Genomic DNA, 27,700 nt, shown 5'->3' on the forward strand with positions numbered 1-27,700 from the left:
AACCGTACATTAACTGAATTACACTAAATTAAATAGCAATCAACTTTTAATTTAAGAGAATTCAAGATTAATTCGAAAAACTTCAACAGAATTTCAGGATAACTTGGTAAAATTCAATTCTAATTAATTCAATGTGATAAATTAAAATGTTTATATCAAACATAGTTTGTACACATCCCTAAAACGCTGCCATCAAAATCGAGGAACATGTACATTTTTAATTTTTAAAAAAGAGAGAGAACAACAATCAATTCATAAAAAGTACATCACCTGATAATTTCCAACGGTAATGTAAATTTATATATAAATCGGAATAATCTCACGCGCACGATTCCTAATATATAATACAAGAGGAGTAATGTACAATGAAAAGTGGCGACGTTCGTTTTGGTGTTCCTACACCGCTTTTGTCTTCTTAATTAATATTTACCAAACTGAAAACAGAAACAGTACAACTTTAGTGTCTTTTTGATGAATGGGAGTTTTGTTAAGAGGTGGAAATCACAATCAGAACGCACGACACTAATATGGACTACATCCCTATATCCCGCGTTGAACGAAAAAGGGATAACGTTAATATCTTTGGAACGGGTCGCCAGTTACACCGGAGATGGTAATCGTCACTTCACTCTCGTCTCGAGGTTTCCTTCTCTAGCTTAACTCTAAAACGATACTTACAAAGGTACAAAGAATTTGAGAGGAGGTTGAAGTCTCGGCTATAAATATTACGTGGCTAGTTCCGGTAAATTGCACAAACTTAGAGTACGCACGTATAATCGGGGATGTAACAAAAAAAAATAACAAAAAAAAAAAACAATCGGAACGAATTAAATATCCTCGTTTTGATCAAAGCACCCGATCGTCGACCGATTAGACGTTATCCTTTATAGTCTCCACGCGGAAATATTGTCCTTCGAACACTTCGTGATTTTACGATAACCGTATAAAACTTTAAGTTTTGAATTTTCAGTCCTTATCTTCTTACTTGCTTTTTTTTACAGAGCTGCAATTTTATATGGCTAAGATTCATCAGATTTCGCAGCTATTTTCTAAGAGTTCCTCCCAATTGATATTTGTTTGAAAGACTTCCTGCTGCAGCCAGAGCTCATAGTGCTGTTTAAATTCATCTGTGAGCTCCACATTTGCACCTAAAACTGAAGTTGCACAAGTATCGACTGGTTCCAATTCCTCGTCTCGAATCGCTGTAGAGTAGCGTCGATTATTGAATTGATCGACGCAGGACCTCAGGGCGCATTCCTCACCTTGGAAATCCCAGGGCTTCGCTTCCAAATCTGTGTTTTAATATCATTTATTTTCACTTTTCAGTAGAATCATTTTTGTTATGTGAGGGAGTTTGAATAAAAAAATCTTGTAAATTAAAAAAGAAATAAGAAGCAATATTTGGAAAATAATATCTTAAATTTCCCGATTCAAATAAACAAATTATCAAAAATTAAGTCAGATATCATGCGGAGAACATCCTGATTCCCTGATAGACTTTGATATGTTGAAAATTTTATTTTTAATGTCTTGGAAAGGGTGCTGAATTATCACTGAAACGTCGCAGATTTTTTGCGATTTAAAAAATAAATGAATAAGAAGAGAGAGAAAGGAGAGGATTTGGAGATTGCCTTCTTTCCTCTTTGGTTTTTATTTTAGTTTTTGTCATTTGAATTTAAACATTTAAGAGTGTTTTGGAAATTAAATCTACAAATAATTTTATTCAGAAAAATCATAGAATAACTTATTCGAATCGAGAAAGATTTGTACTTTTTAATACTCTTGTGCAGTTAAATTAAAACTTGCAATTTATCTAACAAATTATTGCAAGTACTATACATGTTTTATGATAGTTTTTTTCGCTAGACATTAGTATTTTTTAAATTTTTAGGTTGTGCCAGTTTTTTTTACTGAAAATGAGCATTTTTAAATAAAAATCATCACCATTCTTAATTTTCAACCATTTTAGGTTATTTTAGCGTTTTACACTGGAAATAGGTATCTTTAATCACAAATTATCAGATTACCAAGATTTAAAATAACTTTTTCCGGCTTTGACAGCAATTTTACCGTTTAGGTTACGTTAGAGTACACCGAAATTTAGAGAACACAAAAAATTGACAATTTAAAACAAAAATTTGAACAAGATCTAGAATTATTAAATATTTTGGATAAGTTAAGGTTTTTCGTTTAAAATTGTTATATTTATTTAAAAAAATATATTTTTAAAAAAGATTCACAGCTTTTAACCATTTTAGGCTATGTTAGAATTTGACACCAAAATTTGATAATTGAAAACAAAAATGATTATATTTTGAACAATGTCTGAAATTTTTTAACAGTTGTAGGTTATATTAACGCTTTTTTAAACAGAAAATCGCTTTTTTTAAACAAAAATTACTAGATTTTAGAGTTTCATAAATTATAACAATTGTAGGTTACGTTATACAATTTTACACCAAAAAATGTCAATTTGAAAGAAAAATCTTTATAATTTTAGCTAATTTAGAATATTTTTACAATGTTCAAACATTCTTTTTTAATTTAAAAAATCAGATTTCAAAGAAGATTCAAAGCTTTCAGCAATCGTAGGTTATGTTAGCGTTATATGCAAAAAATTTATATTTTAAAACAAAAATAATTATAGTTTGAACGGCTTGAACAAGATTTTCCATTTTTGAACAGTGATAGATTATCTTTACGATTTTTCCAGGAAGTCGGGGTTTTAAAAAGAAAAATCATTAGATTTGGAAAGTTCATATTTTACAATAATTTTAGGTTATTTCTATAGCATTTTACACACAAATTTGGCAGCTTTAAACAAACATCACTATAATTTGAACAAAATTTATAATAAAATACAAATCTCAATTATGTTAGTGGTTTTTCGTCGAAAATTTGATATTTTTTATGTAAAAAATCAGATTTTGAAGTAGACTCATAAATTCAACAATTTTAAGTTATGTTAGCGTTTCACACAACAAATTTATATTTTAAAACAAAAAATATTATAATTTGAACAAAACTTAGAATATTTTAACCAATTTGAAGTATATTAGTATTTTTCGTCGGGAATTGGTGTTGTAAATTTTTAAAATTAGATTTCAAGAAAAGTTCACAACTTTGAAGCATTTTAGGTTATGTTGGTGTTTTACACAAAAAGTTGTATTTTAAAACCAAAATCAGAATAATATGAACAAGATTTATAATCTTAAAATTTTTAGCATATTTTAGTGTTTTTTGTCTGAAATTGGTATTAAAAAAAAAGAAATGTTGAAAAAAATACATAACTTCTGACCATTTTATGCTATGTTAGCAGCTTGCATAAAAAATCATATTAAAAAAAAAAGTATTATATAATATGAGCAAGATTTAGAATATTTAAAAAATTTTGGATTATGTTAGTGTTTTTCGTTCGAAATTGGAGTCTTAATTTTTTTCAATATGATTTCTGAGGAGATTCAAAACTTTCAACAATTATAGGTTATGTTGGAGCTTTACACAAAAAATTGGTACTTTAAAATAAAATCATTGTAGTTTGAAGAAGATTTAAAATTCTACACAATTTTCTGTCATTTTATGTTAGTTGTTTTCGTCGGCACTTATTGGTATTTTTAACCTAAAATCATTTCAGTTTAAACAAGATTTATAATTTTTTAAGAGAATAATTATATTTCAAACTTTTTTTAATTTGTAGGTTATATTAACATTCTTCATCAGAAATCGGTTAGGTTAAATGAAAAACATTAGATTTAAAAAAATATTTACAATCTTATACAATTTTTAATTAAGTTTTGTTACTGTTTTTGGTATAAAATTGTTATAGTTCCTGAAAAATCATTAGACTTAAAAAAATATTTACAATATTATTATTAATTTTTTAATAATAACAAGTTATGTTAATATACTTCACCATAAATGGATATTTTCGATCCGAGATGTAAGCGTTTCATTGTCTATAATACTTTTAAAAAATAATATATATTTTTTTTCATTTAAAAATTGCATGAGACAACAAAAAATAATCGCGAACGTAGTGCGCTTATTTGAATAATTATGAGCTTTAATGATTTTGTATCAAAAATAAAAAGTTTCTAAGAAAAATGATGAAAATCTACAACAAAACGCAATTAAAAATTTTTATATAAAATTACGAATTTCTACACATAATTATAAATAGCTAGTTTTCTACCAACAAATAGGAAGATCTACAACTCGATATGAAAATTTTTTTGATCAGTTTTAATATTTTTTACAGAAAACTACTAATTTCTACAGAAAAAAATGAAAATTTACGATTTACACAACTTTCTAGAAATATATTTAATATGAAAGTGTACGACTCAAAAGTGAAGAATTAGTTTTTCATAATTTTTAATAGGGAGAAAAATGAATAAATAATTAATTAATTAAATAATAGTGAACAAAATTACGAATTTCTACCAAAAATAAAGAAGATTTGTGATTTGAAGACCCTTTCGAGTATCTGTCGTTTTTTAAAGTTTTCCTTAGAAAATTGCAAATTTGTAAACAACTATCAATAAAAAAATCTTGTATGAAAAAATAGGAAAATCTACCACTGCAAAGTGAAAAAAAAATTACGAAAGACGATAACGTTAGAGGAAAATGACATCTTCATACAACATTATACAAAAATATAGATTTTATAATATTTTGAACTAAAAAACTTAAACTAAAAAACTATCTCTCTGAAACTTAAATTTTTTTATACAAAATTGGGAAGTTTTGTAACTTTTAAATAAAAATATAAAATTTTTTAATGAGAGTGCATTTTACTTCTTAATTTTTGGCTTAAAAACCTTATTTTTGTCCCTTTAAACAAATCTTTTGAATTACAAAAAATAAATTTTATTGCTGAAAGTTATATTTGTATAATTTATATTATTATAAATTTATTATGAATTACTTTAAATATAATAATAAAACTGTCTGAGTAATTCTCTTTTCATAGGAATTTATACTTAAATTTGAGTCATTCCGGAAGTAAATCTGACTAAAAGAAAATCTTCCAAACATAGGGGTTTAAAATGCCAAATTTACGAATTTTTTATTTTTAAGCACTTATAAAAATAAAACCATAACAGCTAAGTGGATATAAATAATTTTCCTCCAACACGTATACTTAGCCAACGAATTCCTAAAAGTTCGCCGTAATGTACCAAAGTAATGATAAGAATTTTAACGATTTCGAGAACTTTTTCAAAATTCCATGCCTTTTCCCTATTGAAACACGTCTTAATAAAGTTTCAACTCACCATTTCCATAAGCCCAGTCATCGTTCAGACGATGTCTAACCTTCTGATAAATAACGCTGATAGTTTTCATATTTGTCTTCCGCCACTGTCTGCCCAAGTATTTTGTCTGCATTTTCAGCAACTTGAGTACATATAATTGCATCATGGCGTGCATCACTTTTAAAGTCCGCTTCAAAATCGGCGCCGATTTAAATACAACTAGCATCTGGAAAAACAATATAATAATCTTTAATATAAAGTTGAAAATGATCTAAAAATGAAAAATATCAGCCAATGAATAATAATAAATTACCATGACACGACTGTGTTTCCACTTGGTCAATTTATTCAGAATCCTCAGTAAGTTTATGCAAGAAAACACGTTCCGCCAGGAGTAATTTTGACTATCTCCGATTTCGAGATTCTCCACCGTCAACTCAGGTTGATCTCCAATTACACACATCGGAAAATCCAACATTGGAATGCTAAAAAAAACCCTGAATTAACCCTCAAACGGTACACTCCAACCGAGCACACGTAAACGGTACACTGGTGCGAATTAGTTTGTATGCAATTTTAATATTAAATATATTGAACGTATAATAAACAACTAGCATATATCACATACATTTAACATATATATTTAATATATATGGAGATGATCTGCTGCAGCTTTGTTTGCATAAATGTCAACAAAATGAAAAAACTTCGGGTGCAGATTCGCACCAGTGTACCGTTTGTTTGTTCCGTTTGTACCAGTGTACCGTCGTGTTCTGAAAATAAAAACTTACACATTTTTCGCTTCAATATAAGAAAGGATGTTTTGATTCAGAAATTTCAAAACAAGTGGTATGCAGTTGGCAAAAACTAAATGTTGAGACATGAACTCAAATTGGTATATGTGATTTATCTTGAAGTGTTTGAGCAGGAGAAGCAAAATTGCAGAAACTGCTTTAATGATAATCTCTTTATGTCGATTCACGTCAATTCCTAACTTCATGGACTGCAATACTGTCATTCTGTAATCAAATCGATAAAAAAATGAAGATTAGGAAACAATATTTTAATATAATTTTTAAAATTTTTAATTCAAAGCGTTTTAATCGTATACTTGTTTACTTACGGCATCTCTTCGGGCAACACGTCAGCCATAATATTAATGCTTTCAGTCTTTGCTTTGCTGGTGGGCGCGGCAGCGAGCACAATTTTCAATAAGGCGATCATGTACTGTGGAAGGTTGGGCAGCATCGCTTGGTACAAAATCTCCGTTGGCGTTTGACGAATCAGCGGCTCTTCCGTACTCATTGGGTTCCTAGCTATTTCCTCCTCCTTTTGAATTTGAATTTCTGATAACGAAGTGTACATGTGCTGCAAAACCATTGTAAAATCTTAGATAAATAATTATTAAATTTATTTATACCATATAAGCAGACATTCAATATAACAGGTTGTCTTCTTGAATCCTGGGAAAAATTCCTTGACATAAGTTATATATAAACTAGAAAAAAAAATATATTTCAAGATATTCTTAAATATATTATCACCATCAATTTAATAAATAAATAATACTAACACCCTAATTACAGTTTCTAGAATTTATTCCTAAATAATAATTTAGAATAAAATTTTTATTTTACCTTCATACACTTCAAATTCAGCGCATATTTAACATATTGATATTGTGAATGAAAGATATTTTCCAGGGGAGTAGCTACCCTGTAAAACCATTGGAAATAAGGGACATTTTCACGAAAATAGGGAAATATATTCTTTTATGTAAAACTAATGTTTGTCCTATATTGCATTCAACGTAAAGCGCTTCAAATTATTAATTTTTCAAGTAAAATATTGTATTTTCAAGAAGAAAATCAATTTTTAACCAAATAGTTCAATTTTCAACAAAAAATGTGAAGTTTCTACTAACATAAGAAAAATAAATGTTCAAACAAAAATGAAATAAATCAATTTTCAGTTGAAAAAATTAGTTTTAAACCAAAAAGATAAATTGTCAACTAAAATGATGGAATATTATTCAACTGGACTAGTTAAATTGTCAGTTAGAAAAAATTTATTTTCTACTACAAAATAAAAAAGAATTCTCAACAAAATATTTAAATTTTTCTCACAGAGATTTTTTTTCGATTAAAATTATGAATCTTCAACTAAAAAGTGATGCTTAACAAAAGAATGTTACTTTCAACCAAATAGTTGAATTTTCAACAATCAAAAAAGTTTTTTTATCGAAACATATAATACTTGATAATTCAACAAAAAAATAAATAAAATTTTTTTATCAAAACAATTTAATTTGATAAAAAAAGACGAACTTTCAACTAAAAAAGATAAATTCTCAACCAAACATTTGAATTCTCAACGAAGAAAAATTCAACAAAAAATGGAATAGTTAAATTTTCATTTAAAAAAATTAAATTAAAAAAAAAACAACAATTTCCAACAAAATATTAAAATTTCCAGCTAAAGAGATGATTTTTCAATTATAATTATAAATCTTTAACCAAAATAATGCATTTTAAAGAAAACAGACTTTGAACCAATTAGTTGAATTTTTAACCAAAAATATGTTTTATCGAAAAATGTCACACTTGATATTTTTAATGGCAAAATTAGATTTTTTAATTAAAACATTTTATTCTACCAAAAAATACCAATTTTTAACAAGAGTTGTGTTTTCAACCAAAAACGATAAATTTTCAACAAAAAATGGAATAGTTCAAGTTTCCGTTAATAAAGTTAATTTTTAATCACAAAAAAATAACAAAATATTAAAATTTTCAATCATACAGATTATTTTTGAATGCAAATGATAAATCTTTTAACAAAAAAAATAATTTTTAACAAAACAGTTTAAATTTCAAACAAAAAGTTGAATTTTTTAAAAATAAAAAATATTTTTTTAAAAATGTAACACTTGATATTTAAAGCAAAAAATATTTAAGTTTTAAATGAAAACAGTTTACTTTAACCGAAAAAGATGAATTTTAAACGAGAGATGTATTTCAAGTAATAAAGATAAATTTTTAACCAAACAGTTGAATTTTCAACTAAGAAAAAAATTTAAACTAAAAATGAAACAGTTAAATTTCCAGCTAAAAAAAATAATTTTCAGACAAAACAATGAATTTTTAACTAAGATAATGGAATATTCAACTGGACTAGTTACACTGCAAGTTACATATATTAATTTTCAACCCCCCAAAAAAAGAACTATGAACCTGATATTAAAATTTTTAGTTAAGATATTTATTTGAAATAAACACAAAAAAACAAATTTTCAACAAAGTATTTAAATTTTCAATCACAGAAACGACTTTTTATTAAAATAATGAATTTTTAACAAAAGAGTTAAACTTTCAATCATATAGTTGAATTTTCAACAAGAGTTCAGTTTTCAAATAAAAAATAAAATTTTTCAACCAATAATCAAATAGTTACATACATGTATAGTTTAAAGAAATTAATTTTTATCCATATTCAACAAAATAGTTACATCCAGTAATATAAAGCTACTTTTACAAATGGAAAAAATCATTCTTTTTTATTAATATAACAAATAAGCACGATCTTGAAAAAATTTTACGATTTTTTAAGGTATTTCCTGACCATTTCAAACGATTTTTCCTATTGTATCTTGTGACTTCTCCATTTCCAGGGAAAGAAAATCCGTATTTTTTTTCAAAATTCAAATATCAACACGTGGCAGCAGGCACTTCAAAATCCCATTTAATTAACATGGAGAAATTTTCGAAAAATTGAACTCATGTTCCAGGATTTCAACGAAACGTAGCAAACTTTTTGAGGATAAAGTGGAATGTCTATGGAATAAAACCATACTAATAACTTTTATTTTCAACCCACCCTCACCATCCCAGCAACCCCGTAAATATGACTCAAAAATCAAGTCACTACATTTTAGGTCGTCTTTTTCATACAAATAATTACTAATGGACAATTTGAATATTTACCATGGCTTTTTAAACAATTTTCAATTCTTTAAACAAATTAAAATTATTTAAACAATTAGTTATTCGCAAAAAATGTAAGAAATAATCGTTTTTTCTTATTGAAATGCAATATTTTGTCATTGTTTGGAGTAATTCATTTTTCTAAAAACATTATGTAATTATTTAAACAATTATTCATTATTTCCTTTCAAAATTTTTTTTAATTGAGCCAGATGTACACTTTTTTCTAATTGGCATCCTATGCTACTTTTTGTTGCATAATTACATAATTATGATATACTTCTTGTAAATTTTTAACAAATTTATATATGTTTAAACAATTTTCATTTGCTCAAGTAGTTATTTTTCGATATCTAAAAAAAATAAAATAAAATTGAACATATACAGTTATTTGAGTGTATACTATACAGTTTCTTTTTTGAGTTTTCAATACAAGTTTAGACACAATTAAAACACTGAGTTTTTCTAACCAGAATTAAATCTAACTGTGCATCGAACCGGCTTGATTTCTTTAGATAATTAAAAAAAATTTAATAAAAATTACTCATTTTTTCAAAAAAAAAAAAAAAAACAGGGGTAATTTTCATTCTTTAAATTGTAATTATCTGAAAAAAATCAAGCCAGTTCATTTACTTTTATTAAGTTTTGTATAAGAATGTATAAATAAAGCAAACTTATCACAGAAACTAAAACTTGTTTTTCTTTTAATACGTGTTTCATACTATGTACGCCCACTTTATTTATAAAAATATTTGATTATTTCTACAAATGTATGGCAATTTCCCAATTTCCCTGTAAATAAAAAGTGGAATAATGAAATTTAAATATTTAAGACTCACTCGTTTGAGGATGTTGACTCCTTCGTGGATGGGCTGAGGTAGACCTGCTAAACTCTCCCTATCGCCTTGCAATTTGTAACCAACGAATTTTAATCTTGAACCTTCAAGGAACATGTCGACATCTTTTTGCCGCACCTTCGGCGTCCACGGCAAACCTTTAGAATTAAAAAATTAATTTAATTTAATAAATTTCCGAAATATTAAATCTCTTTTCAATTTAATTTGATTTACTTTCTTCAGAAAAATCCTAGTCTTTAAAGTCTTCATACTTTTGTACCTTTATTTATAATAGGTTGAGGAGTACTTGGTCTGGGTTGTGCCTGACTATTTTGATCCTCAAAATAACCCTGATATTGCGAAAGAGACGATTGATCCATGAACATCATCATATCACCGTCTCCTTCATTATTTGACGAATTGTTTCCACCTTCTCCTCCCTCGAATTCCATACCCATTAGTGGTTCGTCCAACGAACTTTGCTTCATCAAACTCTGTTCAAAACTTGTAAAATAAATCACACAAACCTCGGATCGATTGGAACGATTTTTTTTAATCGCATAGAAGTTGTATACAAAAAAATCTTTCTTCAAAAGTAAAGAGTGAAAGTAAATAAAAATCCGCAAATTTTTCATTCTGGGGAGGTATTTTGAATTTCAAACAGATTTTACTATGTGAATTCTAAACTTATATTATAAAAGTGCTATTTTAATATTTTATTGTCATTTCCTTTTTGGGATAAAACTTCTTTATTCCATTTCTTATACCATTTCAAGGTTTTTTCAAAGATTAAAAACCAATTCTAAACCTCGCAACTAACAAATCCATTCCACAAAAACTAGAGAACTTTAGAGGAAGAGAAGAATATCATTACAGAAAAGTAACCGCATCAAATGAAATTAATTAATCCTTGACAAATAAAATATTTGTGAAGATAAAGAAAATCTTTGCAAATTAATTCCTACTTCACTAATTACAATACAATAATAAATTACCTTCAAACAGGATAAATTTGACATTCAAGTGTTTTTAAATTCCAAGATTTTTTTACATACTTCGAATTACTTGAAAATAAATTCGTAAATATATCTTAATTATTCTTCAATGAATAGATTCAATGGTCCACGTCGGAAATACTTCTTTCTAAAATTTTAAACTAATCAACTTGCATTATTATCGAATAAAAAAGGTTTGTAGTTCACATCTGAATTAAAATTTTTTGAAAATTAAGTTTTTTTTTTAATTTAGAATAATTTCTAATAATAAATCCATTACTGCATTGTCGGTCGAAGAATGGTTTGATTTGGTGTTTCCAAATCTTTACATAATTTCTAGGTTCTAGTTTTTTTTTTTTTTTTTGTAAACTTAGCTTCATGCAAAGTCGAGAATTCATTTTAATTATTTTTCAGACTGAAATCTTTTCTACTTGAATTCTTATTTATAGGGAAGAATTTTGTAATTGGAGCTATTTTCAAAACAGAAAACTTTAAAAAATTATATTAATAATATATGCTTTTTTAGCATGTTTTATTTTTGAAGCCATTCATGTCAATTTTTTATTTTCCCGGTCTGGTAATTATACTCTTTTTTTTTTTTAAATTTCCATGTCCAAATTCAGAATTTCTATTCATTTGTAAAACTCCTTAATCCCAATAAAAATCATCATCATTCTTTATAGCATAAAAAATTATACATTGCGTAAAAAGGATTTTTTCGAAATCTCATTTTTTAATACAATCACTTTTTTATAATATAATAAAATTATAAAATTTAATAATTTTATTCAACCTTTTACCATTGATATTTTTTGAAGTAATTATCATGTAATGAAAGCAAAATATTTTTTTCTAATATTATGCAAAAAATGTCTGTTACACTGTGATATCGTGACCTTAAATTTTCATTATTTTTTCGAATCAAACCTTTTTAATTCTCATTTAACACGCCCATATTTTAGAAGGACGATTTTATCTTTGCAAAAAATGGAAAATTCGATTTTTAACCGATATCCGACGCTGATTTTAAAAACTTTTGAAATTTTCAACATAAAATTTTCAGTCCGTTTTTTCGTAATTGGCTACCTTTTTCAAATTAAACTTAGTTTACCCGTATTTGAATTCTTAATTTATTGGGAGCATTATTAAAAAAAAATGAAAATTGAATTTTGTATCGCTATCTAGAGCAGAACCTTCTTTTTGAAACCTTTTTAGTCTGACTTTTCTGACCTCCATTCAGAAAAACTTTAGCTTGGGAGTGGACTTTTCAACTTCAGACAGTGATTTCGATTTTATAGAATGCTTTTGCACTCCTCTAAAAAATTCTCATTATGCTGGTTAAAAGTTTAAATTATTATTATTAATAACATTTTAGTACAATCGAATGAAAAATCCCGGTGACTGAATCAATTTCCCGGATTTTCCTTTACCTTTTTATTTTAAAATTGCTCAATTCTAAGCTTTCTTAATGTTAAATGTTTCCAATTTTATATTTTATAATCTTGAATGTGATTAAATCAAAATTGCTGATTTCAAAACTCTTTCAACTTGATATATACACTACCGATCAAAAGTTTGGGTTCACTTAGAAAAATCGTTTTTTTTTGTATTTATCGCTTTAAGTATACCGGAGCTAAAAAAATGTCTCTTTAAAAGGTTGATTGTTTTTGAAATTCTGTCTAAAATAAGCCCAGGGTGAAGCCTATTTGTCTAGTTTTTAAGTAGAAATTGCAAAAATAGTGTAAATTTCAATGTTTTCTTAAATTTTCAATAACTTCCGAAATAGTCAACGTTTTTCAATGTTCTTGGGTTCATTTTGATGTTTTTTTTTTTCACTGGGTGTAACAGCTTAAGAGTATGAATCGTAAAAAACTTCTTTTCGAATTGCAAGAACTTGAAGTTGTAATAAAAAAGTTGGATAAATTTGAAAACATCTTATCTGTAGGCAAATCAGAATAAAAGTTAAATAAATATATATTTTGAGGAAATTACATAAAAAATTCATAATTATATGTTTCATATATTTTACAAAAATATTTTTGTGTACTAAAAATAATATTTCAATTTTTTTGTTGCAAATTCAAGTTCTTGCAATTCGAAAAAACATTTTTTACGATTAATACTCGTAAGCTGTTGTGATACCGTGAAAAAAAAGCTTCAAAATGAGCCCAAGAATATTGAAAAACGTTGATTATTTCGGAAGTTATTGAAAATTTAAGAAAACATTGAAATTTACACTATTTTTGCAATATCTAATTAAAAACTAGACAAATAGGCTTCACCCTGGGCTTATTTTAAACATAATTTCGAAAACAATGAACCTTTTAAAGAAAGATTTTTTTAGGTTCGGTATAATTAAAGCGATAAATACAACAACAAAAAAACGATTTTTCTAAGTGAACCCAAACTTTTTAATTGAATTTTAATTTTAATTGAATATATATATATATATATATATATATATTCAATTAAAATGTACAATTTTGACAGATATTTCTTAAAGAAGTCGAAAATTTCGTACAATCCAAAGCTTAGGAGTTTAGCCTATGTTTTCTTTCAAAAATGGTTTAAAAATTTGTTTAAATTGCTCGAAAAAGTGTCGAATAGTGTCAACTGTGACACGAGTCTGAGTCCTGAGATAATATTATTAATAAATTTGAAAACAAACCCTCCGTAAAGGTCGGTTGTTTCTCTTCTGGTTTTGCGAATCCAGCAAGTCAGCCGCACTCGTAGGAGGTGAACTCGGTCTCATATTTTTTGTGACTTCTATCGTATCTTCTTGGTCAGTCGTAAGACCTGCCTCCTCTCGATATTTCTTCTTCAGTTTCCTCAAAGTATCGATACCGCCTAAGGAGACCAGAAGAAGCTTCCAGAGTAAAAGCAGAACTTTCTTCATGGGAAAATGAGGGGCGTTTCCACTACAGAAGCATGTCACCATTACAATCAGCTTGATTATTAAAAGCTCATCGCCATAAGGATTCACTGTAAAATCAGCAGTTATAGATTTTTGTAAAGATTGTTAAATAACATTGGGAAATATTGTACAAAATGTAGGAGAAACCTGTCTGCCAATGATAATGCAACCTTCAGTGGATAATCATTAATTAAGAGCACAAATAAAAGAATCATAATGAATTTTTAATTTATTTGAAGGGTAATATTAATTGACATTTCATAAATTTTACACAGCGGAGCAAAGTCCTCTTATTTTTTGCAATTTCCAATATTCTTGCAAACTGTTAAATGTTTTTTTTCATTTAGTAGAGAAAAATAATACACGTTATTTTTATAATATTTAAATCAAAATTGGACGTTATATAACAATTGAAAGCTGTTCATATGTTATCTACAAGGGGTCCAGCGGTCTAAACCTGTTATCTGCAGTGTTCTACCTCTGGGTTTCTATTGTTTTTCCCGAGCTCGCATGTTTCTGCGTTGTTTTTCAAGCTGCGGTCAAGTTTTATATATGAAAATCTTTGGCCTGTTCTACGAATAAACTGAGCCGTTTTGAAAAAAGCACGGATTCCCTGTAAGAGGCAATGGCCAGTTAACAGGTTTAGACCACGGACCTATGCTCTAGATATCAAAATGCGATTTTCGAAAATCCATTAAAAACAATTACAAGGAATTTTGCCGTCTCGCTTGCGGGATATTAAGTGCGTATAAAAAATGTTCCAGAAAATACAAAAAAATCAATTTCGAAAAAAATGTCAGTTAACAGGTTTAGACCGCGGACCCTTTAATTTATGTACGCCAGTCTTGAGTAAGTTACTATTCTTTGAGTAATTAGTTACAATTACATTACTTATAACTGTAACTAATTACCTTTTTTGAGAGGCGGTGGAGCCGTAGGAGGCACAGGGGGCATTGCCTCCATCCCCCTAGTAATCGACCTGTGAGAGGAAAAGGATTGATTTGCCCCCTTCTGAAATCGAACGATTAAATTCATTGGATCTACGGAACTAGAAGTACTTTAATTCTTTCTTGATTAGTTCAATGTTTCAAATCCATTTGGAATCTTTGTAAAATAATGGCAGCCTTTGTGAAATCTTTTAAATCTTTCCGAAATCGTTGTGAAACCTTTCCAAAATCATTGTAATGTATTAAATATTTGTGAAATCTTTGTGAATTCTTAAAAAATCTTTGCGAAATATTTAATATATTTTTGAAGTATTTCGAAATATTTGTGAAATTATTGGAATCCTTGAAAAATGTTCGAAGTCTTCATGAAGTCTTTTAAATCTATTCGAAATCTTTGAAATCTTTATGAAATCAATGATATCTTTGTTCAATCTTTGAAATCTATCTGAAATCTTTGTGAAATAATATAAGTCTTTGTGAAATCATTCAAATCTTTGTGAAATCTTTACAAAATATTTGATAATGTTTGTGAAATTATTTTAAACTTTGCGAAACCTTTTGGAAATCATTACAATTTTTCAAATCTTTTTAAATTCTTAGAAAAAATTTTCGAACTATTTGAAATATTTTTTTACTTTTCGGTAATATTTGTGAAATTATTAAAATCTCTGTGAAAACTTAGAGAAAAAATTGAAGTTTTTATGGCGCCTTTTAAATTTATCCGAAATCTTTGTGAAATCTATAAAAAATCATTGAAATCTTTTGATTCTATTCGAAATCTTTGACAAATTTGTGAAATCATTAGGAAATCGAAGAAATCCATGTTTAATCTTCGAAATCTATCTGAAATCTTCATGAAATAATAGAAGTCTTTGTGACATTTTTTTAATCTATCTGAAATCTTTGCGAAATATTTGAAATCTTTGTGAAATCATCATTGAAATCTTTATGAAATTATGGCAGTCTTTATGAAATCTTTGAAATCTATCTTAAGTCTTTGCAAAATATTTCAAATCTTTGTTAAATATTTGGAAAATAATTGAAATCTTTGCGAAGTCTTTGTAAAATACTTGTAAATTATTTACAAATTTTGCGAAATATTTGAAGTATTTTTGAAACATTCGATAATATTTGTGAAATTATTGAAATATTTGTGAAATATTTGAGAAATGATTTAAGTCTTTGTAATGTCCTTGAAATATTCTGAAAACTTTGAAATATTTGAAAAATGATTGGAGTTTTGTGAAGTCTTTTAAATGTATCCGAGATCTTTGACATCTTTGTAAAATTATTAGGAAATCATTGAAATCCTTGAAATATATCTGAAATCTTTATAAAATAATAGAAGTCTTTGTAAAATCTTTGCGAAATCTTTAAAAATATTTTTAATTTGTTTAAAATCTTCGGTAATATTGGTGAAATAATTGAGATCGTTGTGAAATCTGTTAAAAATAATTAAAATGTTTAAGAAGACTTTTAAATCTATCCGAAATCTCTGTGAAATCATAAGAAAATCACTGATACCTTTGTTCAGTCTTTGAAATCTACGTATCTAAACTCTTTGTTTCAAATATTTCAAATATTCCAAATATTTCGCAATATTATTATGTAATGTCTAAATTGTACATAACAAGTTACTTTTTTCACTTCCTGAATTGGATAATTTAACAATCAAAATAACTGAGATGATAATTCATACAAATTTAATTCAAAAATAAATAACCATTAGTTAAAGTTGGATTATTCAGTAACATTTTTTTGATCAAAAAGTCTTATTTTGAACGAAAAAATATGAATTTTTATGCCAAAAAGAACGAATTTTCAACAAAAGAAGTTACTTTTCAACCAAATTTTGATCTTCTACCAAAATAGTAAATTTTTGTTTGAATACATAAATTTTGAACAAAACGGCTGAACTTGAATACCACAAATATTAATTTTCAACAAAAAAAAGTTCGTTTTCGACAAAACAGTTGAACTTTCTACCGTTTTCAAACCAAAAGGACGAATTTTCAACCAAAAAGTTAATTTTCAACCAAATTTGGTCTTTCCACCAAAATAGTTAAATTTTTAACAAAATACATGAATTGTTAACAAAGTGAATGAATATTTATACCGAAAAAGTTAATATTTAACAAAAAAGTTAACTTTGAATAAAATAGTTGAATTTTCGACCACTTTTTAAACGAAAAAGGCGAATTGTTATTAAAAGAGTTGAAGTTCCGAAAAAGTTCATTTTCAAAGAAATAGTTGAATTATCTATCAAAATATTTGAAATTCCCCCCACCCCCCAACGAATTTGAATCAAAATAGTAAAATTTCTTAAGAAATAGATGGATTTTCAACTAAAAACAAAAATCTTTAATCAAACAACTGAATTTTAAACAAAACAGCTCAACTTATTACCCAAAAGTTAAATTTTCAAACTAAAAAGACAAAATTTCAACAACAAAATACAGCTGAACCAAATTTTCAACTACCTAGTCGATCTTTCTACCAAAATAGCTGAATTTAGATTTAATTCAACTAAAAGAGACACATTTTCAACAAAGAGCTAAATCTTCAACCAAACCAAGTTTATTTTCTACCAAAATTTTCAACCAAAATAATTGGATTTTTTTACCAAAAGAGAGAAACTTTTAAACAAAAAAGCTAAATTTCGAACCGAGAACGAAAAAAATGTCCATTAAATTGTTGAATTTTAAATTCAAAAGGATCAATTTTAACCGAAAACAAATGAATTCCTAACGAAAAATATAATAGTTACTACTATTTCAACAAAAAAAGAATTTAATTTGAAATTAATCAGTTACATTTAACCAAAAAATAGGAATTTTCATGAAAATAGCTGAATCCTCAACCAAAAGAGATTAATTTTTTACCCATAACTGACACAAAGTGACTTTAAAGTAACTAAAATTAAATTTCCAAGTCACTGTAAAAATCGTAACTAAGTTAAGTTACAATTTACTGTTTAAACCAGTAACGAAATTACCCCAAAATTTACAAATAACATAACTTTTCAGTAACTTAGTTACTTTAAATAAGTTGCTACCCAACTCCGATGTACACATATTAGTGTTTTTAATTAATGATTATTCACTGCAGGTTACATTATCAACTATTGGGTATGGACATGACCTTGATATTAACCGAATATGACAGACAACGCCCACGGCGGCCAAATCCTGAAATTCCCAGGGGATAGAAATTTGACATTTACACAAGTTAGCACGTGTGCATTGTTTTTAAATAAAATAAATTAATAGATGATTGGTTTTTAAAACGTATGTAACATTTTTCAAAACTAAACTAAATAATAGAGAAAACTTTCTTGCAAAAAAACTTAGTGAAAAAATTGTCTTTTCATTCCAGCTAAACCCGTTCTAGTTTCGTTGTTGGTTATGAACATAACCATAAGAATTGCCGGTAGAATGTCAACAAGCAGATTGATGTTTAATATTGTAATTATAACAGGATTTTAAGCTATAAGTCATTCTATCGATTATCAAACTAAAACATTGAATAAGGGAAAAAGTTCAGCAGTAATTTATGTGGTAAGGGTACAGAAGTGAAAGTAAAGGGAACAAGCCAAATTCAATGCAGCGTTTTCAGAAAAACGTCTGTTCTCCCCAATACGACGTTAAATTACAGGTATTTATATTGTAATACAAAGAAGCATTAGAGAGATTTATAATTAGAATTATAAATTTCCTAACATTTTTCTTTGTGTGAAAAATATTTTTAAATTACAAATGAGATACGGGACACTCACTGTGAAAAATTCAAATAAATAATGACATGTAGGTTTGCTTAAAATTTTCCTTTTGAGAAGTATTGCCATTTTGTAGATTTACTATTATAGATACTATGTATTTTTAAGGTTTCAGTAAGCATTTACTCTAACTTTATGAACTCAAAATGAAAATTTGCGACATGTATCTTAGGACATGAAAATACCAATCGTTATTTTATCCGGAATTGTGTAATTTGCACACTAGAATATCCCTATGTTTGAAATAGAGCAAATTAAGAATATTTTCAATACTGATTATTTAATTTTCAATTATTTAAACAAATTTAATTTGTTTAAATAATATTTCTTTCGAAATTTCGTTTTTTTTCTAAAAATTCTTACTATTAGTCTAGTGAAATATTTATTAACATTGATTTATTATATCTCAATTATTTAAGCAATTTGATTTTGTTTGAATAATTTTTTTTCAATTTTTTAAATTAATCATGATTACTATTTCTTCACTAAAATATTGACCAACATTGTTTGATTAATGTTTCATTGTTCAAAACACATTTCATTTATTCAAATAAATTTTTTTCCAGAATAATTTTTTTTCAAAAATATTATTGAATTATCGTTCAGTGACATAAATTTATTTTAAATTATTTAACAATCGTTTAATAAAAAATTATTACTTATTTTCAATAACCTTTAATTTGTTTAAATAATATTTTTTCACAAAATATGCTTCACGAAATTCAAATTAAAATAAAATATACTCTATAAATATTATGCGATAATTAAACTTTCTAACCTCAAAATCTCACAACTAGCATTTCATTTACAAAAATAATAGATCGTATAAATATAATATTACTGGCCCAATCAACACAATAATTTTTCCAGATACCTTAGTATTACTTTTTCAAAAAACAAGAGTATTGAAATGCTTTATGTGATATTTATAATCCGATAAGAGATCTGTCATAGACAAGAGAAATTCAAGATACAACTCCGACCAAACCGTTTGATAAACTCGAGCGAAAGTTTTTTTTTTCCTAACTCGAGATTTTGTCAGCTTTCCGACAGGCACTCCCGCTATCTGATCAGTTAACTCTTATTTTCAGTATAAATTTATTTATTTTCAATCGCACGTAAACAAGTGGAATTCATCCCTAAGAAATTGCCACTTTTGGATAACAGATGGCGCCAGGCCGTTTCCGTGGCCGTACCCAACAGGGACTTTTCTCCTACACTAAACTTCGCAGGACAACAAATGAGTTAATATTATTTACGAGGGGTTAATTACTCGGATTTTTGGTATACATTAGATTGCAAGATTTCATGCAAATAAAAAATATTGCATGAGATTGCAGAAGATTCCATGGATTATAAGAAATTCATGATTGAAAATCATGATATAAAAAACTATGAAAGGATAATCAGCGTTGGAATAAATAATGCGAAAATATTGAACGAACTATTGTAAACAGTAGAAAAATTATAAAGGAACGATACATAAAATCATTTAATCTTGTGAACTTCCTCGAAATGCCTTCAAATCCCCTAAACTATTTGCAATCATTGGGAATGAACTTTAGATTTTATTTTATTTCTAAATTTCACTAGAAATTCCTTGAATACAAATTGAAATAAACTTATTCTTTTAAGTTCTCTAAAAAAACAGGTTAAATCCCTGAAGATTGAATAAAATCATCTAATATTGTGAAATTCCGTTAAAAAAACCTTAAACTCTCCCAACATTTTTGGAATCGTTAGGAAATTCTTTGGAATTTAATTAAATTAAATTTATTTTCTAAAGTACACTTGAAATTTCTTGAAATCTTTGGAAACCCTTCAAAATTCTTTGAAATATTTGGAAATAGTACAAATCAATTAACCAAAAGTATAGAAATCTCTTTTCAAGGAAGTCCCTCGAAATGTTAAAAAATGTTTTTGAATCCCTTAGAATCTCCTCATGTGTTTGGAAATCATTAAAATCCCATTAAATAATTATGAAATCTGACGAAATCGCTTAAAATCCATAGAAATTCTCTGTAATTTCTTGAAATTTTAACTTAAATATATAAATAAATCATTCACTTGTACATTCTCTATATTTTACTTTAATTCATTCTTGATTTCTAAACTGATTCCCTTATAATGATTTTTCCTTAATCGCGAGAAAATTATAAGAAATTCATTATAAAAATATCATTGAAGGCCAATAATGAATTTGCTATAACATGTTTTCTTAAGGGGGGTTACAAGGTATTGTTAAACATTGTATGGGATTACAACGGATTGAATGGGATCGCATGAAATTTCTTAAGATTCCATGGGATCGCAATGAGATTGAAATCAGTGCCTTGAAATACACAACATTTTATACAGATTGCTCGACATTGTACAGGCATTCCATGGAGTTGCATCGAGTTTTTATGGGATAACACCAGATTTGCCGAATTAATTAACCCCTCGATTATTTATGAATATAATTTTTAGCTAGAAACATTTTTGAATGCAATAAATAATACTTACTAAGCTCTTCTTTAAACGTTTCAAAGCTAGCTTTGTAAGGACTGTTTTCTAAGTCTTTCGACTCCTCCCTCATGACTTCAGTGATAATATACAAAACGGATAAAATTAACCGTAGATCTACAGAGTCAGCAAGACTAACTGCCAATTTCCGCATCGCTGAATTAGCGGCTGTACTATCTCTGTAAAAAAGCAAAAACATTATGGGTTGATTAAATTAACAGTCAAGGAAAATTTAGAATAATTAATAATGCTGTGCAGAAATAGTCACATCAAATTACAAACAAAGTCGCATGGATTTTCGAAAAAGAAAGTCCATAAAATGTCGCATCATATTGTTAAAGATAATGAAAAAAGCAATATCAGACTAGAGATGACTGAAACAACAACTTAATTTTTTTAAGAATGTAGAGAAAATAATTCTGATTAATTTTCAAATATTCTTTACACAATTAAAATAAATTTTTAAGTTCAAACGATTTCTTAACAATAGTCATTCAGCTTGAAGGATTCTAAATCTGAGCTTAAAAATATTTCTTTCTGAATTGCTGAAATAGTCAGCTTGGACTATTTTCAGACGATAGAAGTTTATACTGTACATTTTTTTTTAAATTTTAACTGTATAAGTTTATAATTTGAATATGAAATTATTCGTTTTTAATCATTCAGAGTTCACAGCCCAAAATGCTTTTTAATAAGGGAGTAATAGGGGATTAAATACTTTTAAATAAATTTAATATCAATAAAATATTGAATGAAATATGAAATGCTTGTATAGCATAAGATTTTCAGTCAAAATATATTGCATTTTTAAGAAATTTATTGAATTTTCAACCTAAAAGATTAATTTTTGATAAAAGAGTTCAGTTTTCAAGTTAAAAAGTAAAATGGTTTAGAAAACAGTCCACTTTCAAACCCGAAAGACTAATTTGAATCAAATACATAGTTGCATTAACAACAAAATAGTTCAATGATTTAGACAAGAGGGATTTTTAATAAAATAATTTATGTTTTAAACAAATAGTTGAATTTTCAACCTACAAAGATGAATTTTCAAAGAAAGAAGATCATTTTCAATAAAAAAAGATGAATTTTGAACCAGATAGTTGAAATTAAAAAAAAAGACAATTTTGAACCCAAACAGTTGAAATTTCAATGAAAAGAGACGAGTTTTCAGCAGAATAGATGAGTTTTTAACCAATGAGATTAATTTTGAACGAAATTACATTACTTTTCTACCATAAAAGAAATATTTTCAATCCAAATGGTTAAAAGAGACGAATTTTCAGCAAATTAGTTAATTATTTAACCAAATAGATGAATTTTTAAACAGAGACAATTTTTTAAGTAGAAAATTGAATTATTAGTCTGAAAAGTTTAATTTAAAAAAAAATATCGTTTTTAACCAAGAAATATGAATTCCTAAGCAAATATTTGAATTAAAACAAAAAAAAAATAACTGAACAGTTACATTTTCATCAAAAGAGAACAATTTTCAACAAAATAGCTGAAGTTTGAACCAAGCAATTGAATTTTTATGCCAAAAAGACGAATTTCTTAGAACACTGTTAAATTTTCAACAAAAAAGTTAATTTTCTACCATAAAAGAGGAGTTTTCAATCCAAGCGATTTAATTTTTCTATGCAGAAAGGCAAGTGATCAAGAAAAAAAGTTAAATTTTCAATCAAATAGTTGAAATTCAAACCAAGAGATGTATTTTCAGCAAAATAGTTTATTAGACGATGTTTCGAAATGTTGAACAGGTAATTGATTTAAATAAGGTGTCAAATTTTGTTGGTCTATTGGTCTACTGGTAGACCAGTTCGCCAACAAAATTTATTTTGTTGGCGATTTAAAACCTTATTTAAAATAGTTTATTATTGAACCAAATAGTTGAATATCCAAGCAAAAAGACGATTTCTTTAAGAAGAAAGTTGAATTATCAGTCTGAAAAGTTGAATTTTCAACTAATAGATTTTTTTTTACCAAGAAAGATGAATTGCCAACCAAACAGTTAAATTAACAACAACAAAATTTCGTTGCCAAACAGTTGCATTTACAGCCAAATAATTGGACTTTCAATCAAAAGAGACGAGTTTTCAACAAAAAAGTTCATTTTATCAACCAGACCAAATAGTCGAATTTTTAACCAAGAGAATAAACTTTGAACCAAATATTATTAGATTTTCTTATTAGGCTCTATAAGCTTAGTAGACATTTAAGAGAAAAAAAGAAAACAAGGGAAATTTCTTGCAAAAAAGAAAAAAAGATTATTCTTTTTTTATGATTTTATTATTATTAAAATTGAAACTAAGTATAACGAACTTGTGGGAAATAGTCCATTAGCCGCATTTTTCTTCAAAAAGTCGTAATTTTTCAATAAAGTAAAAAAATATATCTTACTCGATTTCAATGTTTAGAAGTTCAACAAAAGCCGCAAAAGTTCCAGTTTCGTAAAGCAACATCACATTCGTTCTCGACCACTCCTGCTGTTCTTTGTCAGACTGCACTTCAGCCCAACAACCCTGAGCAAGATACAAAATGCACCGAGCTGCCTTCATTCTCACTTGTTTATTCGAAACCTCGAGTTGATCCAATAATTTATGAATTATAGACTTTTGCTGTTCTGTAGTTAGATTTTGCCACAAGGGTCGAAGACTGTACAACTCCATTTGATCTTCGAACGCCTAAAATAATGTTAAACCAAAAAAAAAATAATAATTTTCTACCATAAAAGACGACCGCTTAACAAAATATTTGAATATTCAACCAAATAATTTAATTTTTAATAAAATAATTCAGTTTTTAACATAAAAATATGAATTCATAAAAAAAAATTTAACCCCAAAACGACGAATTTTCAATGAATAAAGGTTTTTCAGTTAGGAAAGAAACAAGATTTCAACTAAACTGTTGCACGTTCAAGCCAAAAGATGAATTTCCTGTACAAAAATTGAATTTTTCACCAAAAAAATATGAATTTTCAGAAAAAAAACTTCTTTTCTAACAAAGTGGTTCAACACAAATTAGAAAAAAAATTGTAAAGCCAAGAAGATTAATTTTTAACCAAACAGTTGCATTTTTATCAATAAGAGATGAAATTTCTAATAAAACAGATGAATTGAAGGGCTTCCGGTCTAAACCTTTTAACTGCATTTTTTTCGAAATTAATTTTGTTGTATTTTCTGGCACATTTTTTATATTTACTTAATACCCCGGAAACGGAACGGAAAAATCCCTTTTATTTTTTTAATAGATGCGCGAAAATTACATTTTTGTTCAAATTTTTAAAATATTAGTTAACAGGTTTAGACCGCGGACCCTTCAATTTTTAAACCAAAAAGACAAATGTTCAACAAAAAATTTGAATTTTCATCATTAGTTTAATTTTTCGAAAGTGAAATCTGAGTTTTAAAGAAAAAGTTAATTTTCTAATGAAATAGTTGAGTTTTCAATCAAAAAGAATGCCTTTAATAAAATTGCTGAATTTTCAACCAAACAGTTGCATTTTTATCCAAGGAAGCTTAAATTTCGACTAAAATAGATGCATTTTTTAATTTAAAAAAAAAAAATTTGAATTTTTCGTAAAACAGTTCAATTTTCAAGAAAAAAGTTGCATTTTGAATGGAAAGGGATGAATTTTTAACAAAATTGTTGAATTTTTAACCAAACAGTTGCATTTTTATCCAAGATGCATTTTTAACAAAATTGTTGAATTTTTATCGAAATAGTTGCGCTTTTATCCAATAACGATGCAATATCAAATATAATAGAGGAAATTTTTTATTAAAAAGGAAAATTTTCAAAAAATGGTTTATTTCTTTTCCAAATAGTTGCATTTTTATCCAAAAAAGATGCAATTTTTACTAAAATTTCTACAAACATAGAATTTCAAAAAAATAGTTGAATTTTCATCCAAAAAAGATTTCAGTTGATGTTTCAACACTAAAATATGAATTTTAACCAAAAAGTATTTTTTCTACGTTAGTGGAATTTGCAACCCAAAAAAAGAATTTTTAACAAAACAGTTGAATTTTCCTTCAAAAAGGGTGACTTTTAACAAAATTGTTGAATTTTCAAAAAAGTAATAAAATGTATAACTAATAAGATAATAATCTGGAGAAAACAACTGGAAAATAAAAATAGTATTGTGATATACCTTAAGATTAAGTTGCAGCTCATACTGTTCCGTGTAACTGTAAAGTTCGGCGATTTCATTCGCATGAGTGTCTGCGTCATCGTAGACGAAATCGAGGTCGGAAGATTCTTGTCCACCCTATAAAATTGATTAATTATTGATAAAGGGTTCGTGAAAATAAATTCCGAAATTATTCGTGCGTTTAAAAGGGAACGGGATTTTGAGTAGGAGAGCTTTTTAATTATTGTGTGAAAAATTTTAAATATTGGTATACAGTATAGCATGATTTAGAAAGACTTTACTTTTTTACTTGTGCATTAAGTAATTTTTGAAATTCTAAATCAAAATACTGTTAGTATTTTTTAAACCATTAATCGTCGTTCGATTTTCAAAAATTTATAAAACTGAAGTCTAATTATGAAGACTTGAATATGAAATTATGCGATTTGGAACATTTTTAATTCTAAATTTATTAAATTCAAAGGCTTTCAAATTTAGGAACAATATTTTTTAATTTCTTGGATTTGCATTTTAAATTGATACATTTTAACACTTTACACATAAAATATCTCAAATTTTTACGTTTATTTTTTTCAAAAATCATAAATCTAAGGCTTACATTTGCAATTATAAAATATTAAAATATTTTTACTCAGTTTGTACTTTATTTCAAAAGAAGAATTAAGCTATAACAAATGTTGAAACTTAATTAAGTAAAACCACTGGCATTAGCCACAAATTGAATAATTGCATTCATTTAGCCAGTCCAAAGTAAAATAATTTTTTTTTAAATTATTTCATTAAACATTAATTAAGTAATTATATAATTTTAAAGTGTAAAAAATGGAATTTTCTTATCTTTATCTATATTTTTAAATCAGTTTTACGAAATAATAAATAAATATAATTTAAATATAAAAAATGTCGAAAAGATCAGATTTTAACAGTTGAAAATAATAAGAGTTACGTTATACATTACGAATACTCAATTTAATATTGTTTCACAATTAAGACTCAAATTCTGAAATTTCGATTGATTTAAAATTGGTCAAAAAATGCAGACTTTAATCTTCAGACGAACGCTCCAAATTTAAAATTGCTCGACTATTCGGGCTTCAAACTTGAAACTGTACAGTTAGCAACAATTTAAATTTCAAACCATGCACAACATTTTTTAGATTTAAATTCAAAAAGACTAAATTTCAAGATTTTCGAAATTAAACTAATAAATATTTATATATTTCCAACAAACACACAATATCTAATCTATAAAAAAAAGAATTATTCACAATAAGTAGCTGAAATTAACTTAAGACAAAATTATAATAAATACAAAATAGTAAACATAAACAAGTACAATAACGTTTAAAAAAGGCCGTGGCTAGGGGTAACGAAGTTTCGGTACGAATTGCCCGATTTTTTCGGAACAAATACAACAGAAAGGGGGGCTTTTTATACCGAAATTTCGGTACAGTTAGATTTTTTCTGTACAGGTAAAAACTTCCTTTAAAAGAAGACTTTGGATTCTTCGTAACTTAGACATCAATCTTAAAAACTATATAAAAAACTGTTGACACCAAAAATAAACTAGGTTAATCGTCACAATTCAGACTAAATTCCTAAGCTTCAAAACCATATTTCATCAAAGTTCGTAACTTTCCAAGTTAAAAAAAATAACAACCGCGACTAGCAAAGCTTTATAAGTGAACTCAATAAACAAATATAATCCAGCATATTAAGCACCTTCTAAGAAAGCACTTAATTCTAAAGATGTGTAGCCAAGATGGTATTTTTGAGACTCGAAAAGCGATGACATCCTACGATACTTAGCAGTGTAGTCAGACTGTGATTTATCTTAAAGGAGACGAAAAGTGAAAAGTTTGAATAATCTTACGAAAGTTGATCTACCATCATTGATTAATTGGTGTTTTAAAGCAAACAGTTCACTGACAGATATTTTAATGGTTGCTCAGCTGTCAAAAATTAGGTTAGGAAGCGGTCCATAACCAACGCCTTGGACAATCCACGGATCCCGTGAAGGTCACTCGGGAATCTGATAATATACGATAATCAGAATTGACTCACATCAGAATCTTGTCTTTGCCGGTGCAAAACGTCCCGTAATTTGGGAAGACCACGCTTCCCGTTTCCATTCGCATCCATTGTCATAGCTTCGCCATTTGCTTTTTGCTGCTATTAACTATACTTTCTTCTTCAGTTCTGCAGATGGCGCTGCTGTTTCCAAAAAAAGTCGAGAAAAAATCACTCTGGTTTAAATTCTGCTTTCAACTTCAACAATTATTAAAAACTCGGTAAATTTTGGAATAAAATCATTTTTTTAAAGTCAAGAGTTGA

At 27.0% G+C, this 27,700-nt stretch overlaps 1 protein-coding gene across 4 annotated transcripts; it reads right to left on the reverse strand.

Moving 5' to 3' along the window:
• Positions 1–27,510, reverse strand: LOC117177233 (striatin-interacting protein 1). Of its 4 annotated transcripts, XM_033367803.1 has the most exons (13): positions 27,431–27,510; positions 25,367–25,483; positions 23,611–23,894; positions 21,211–21,389; positions 13,738–14,051; positions 10,355–10,568; positions 10,078–10,232; positions 6,379–6,623; positions 6,047–6,274; positions 5,569–5,740; positions 5,277–5,481; positions 986–1,292; positions 1–434 (listed from the first exon to the last, which is right to left on the reverse strand). In XM_033367803.1, exons 1-12 carry the CDS (start codon positions 27,506–27,508, stop codon positions 1,030–1,032), a joined length of 2,454 nt encoding a protein of 817 aa, XP_033223694.1. In that variant the 5' UTR covers positions 27,509–27,510; the 3' UTR covers positions 1–434; positions 986–1,029. The 4 variants fall into 4 exon arrangements, with proteins under 4 accessions (XP_033223694.1, XP_033223696.1, XP_033223692.1 ...); XM_033367805.1 differs by having other exon boundaries at positions 1–1,292; positions 13,738–13,916; XM_033367801.1 differs by having other exon boundaries at positions 1–1,292.
• Between the last annotated feature and the right edge of the window lie 190 nt (positions 27,511–27,700).

Source organism: Belonocnema kinseyi, chromosome 7, assembly GCF_010883055.1.
Source record: "Belonocnema kinseyi isolate 2016_QV_RU_SX_M_011 chromosome 7, B_treatae_v1, whole genome shotgun sequence".
Taxonomy (NCBI): Eukaryota; Metazoa; Arthropoda; class Insecta; order Hymenoptera; family Cynipidae; genus Belonocnema; species Belonocnema kinseyi.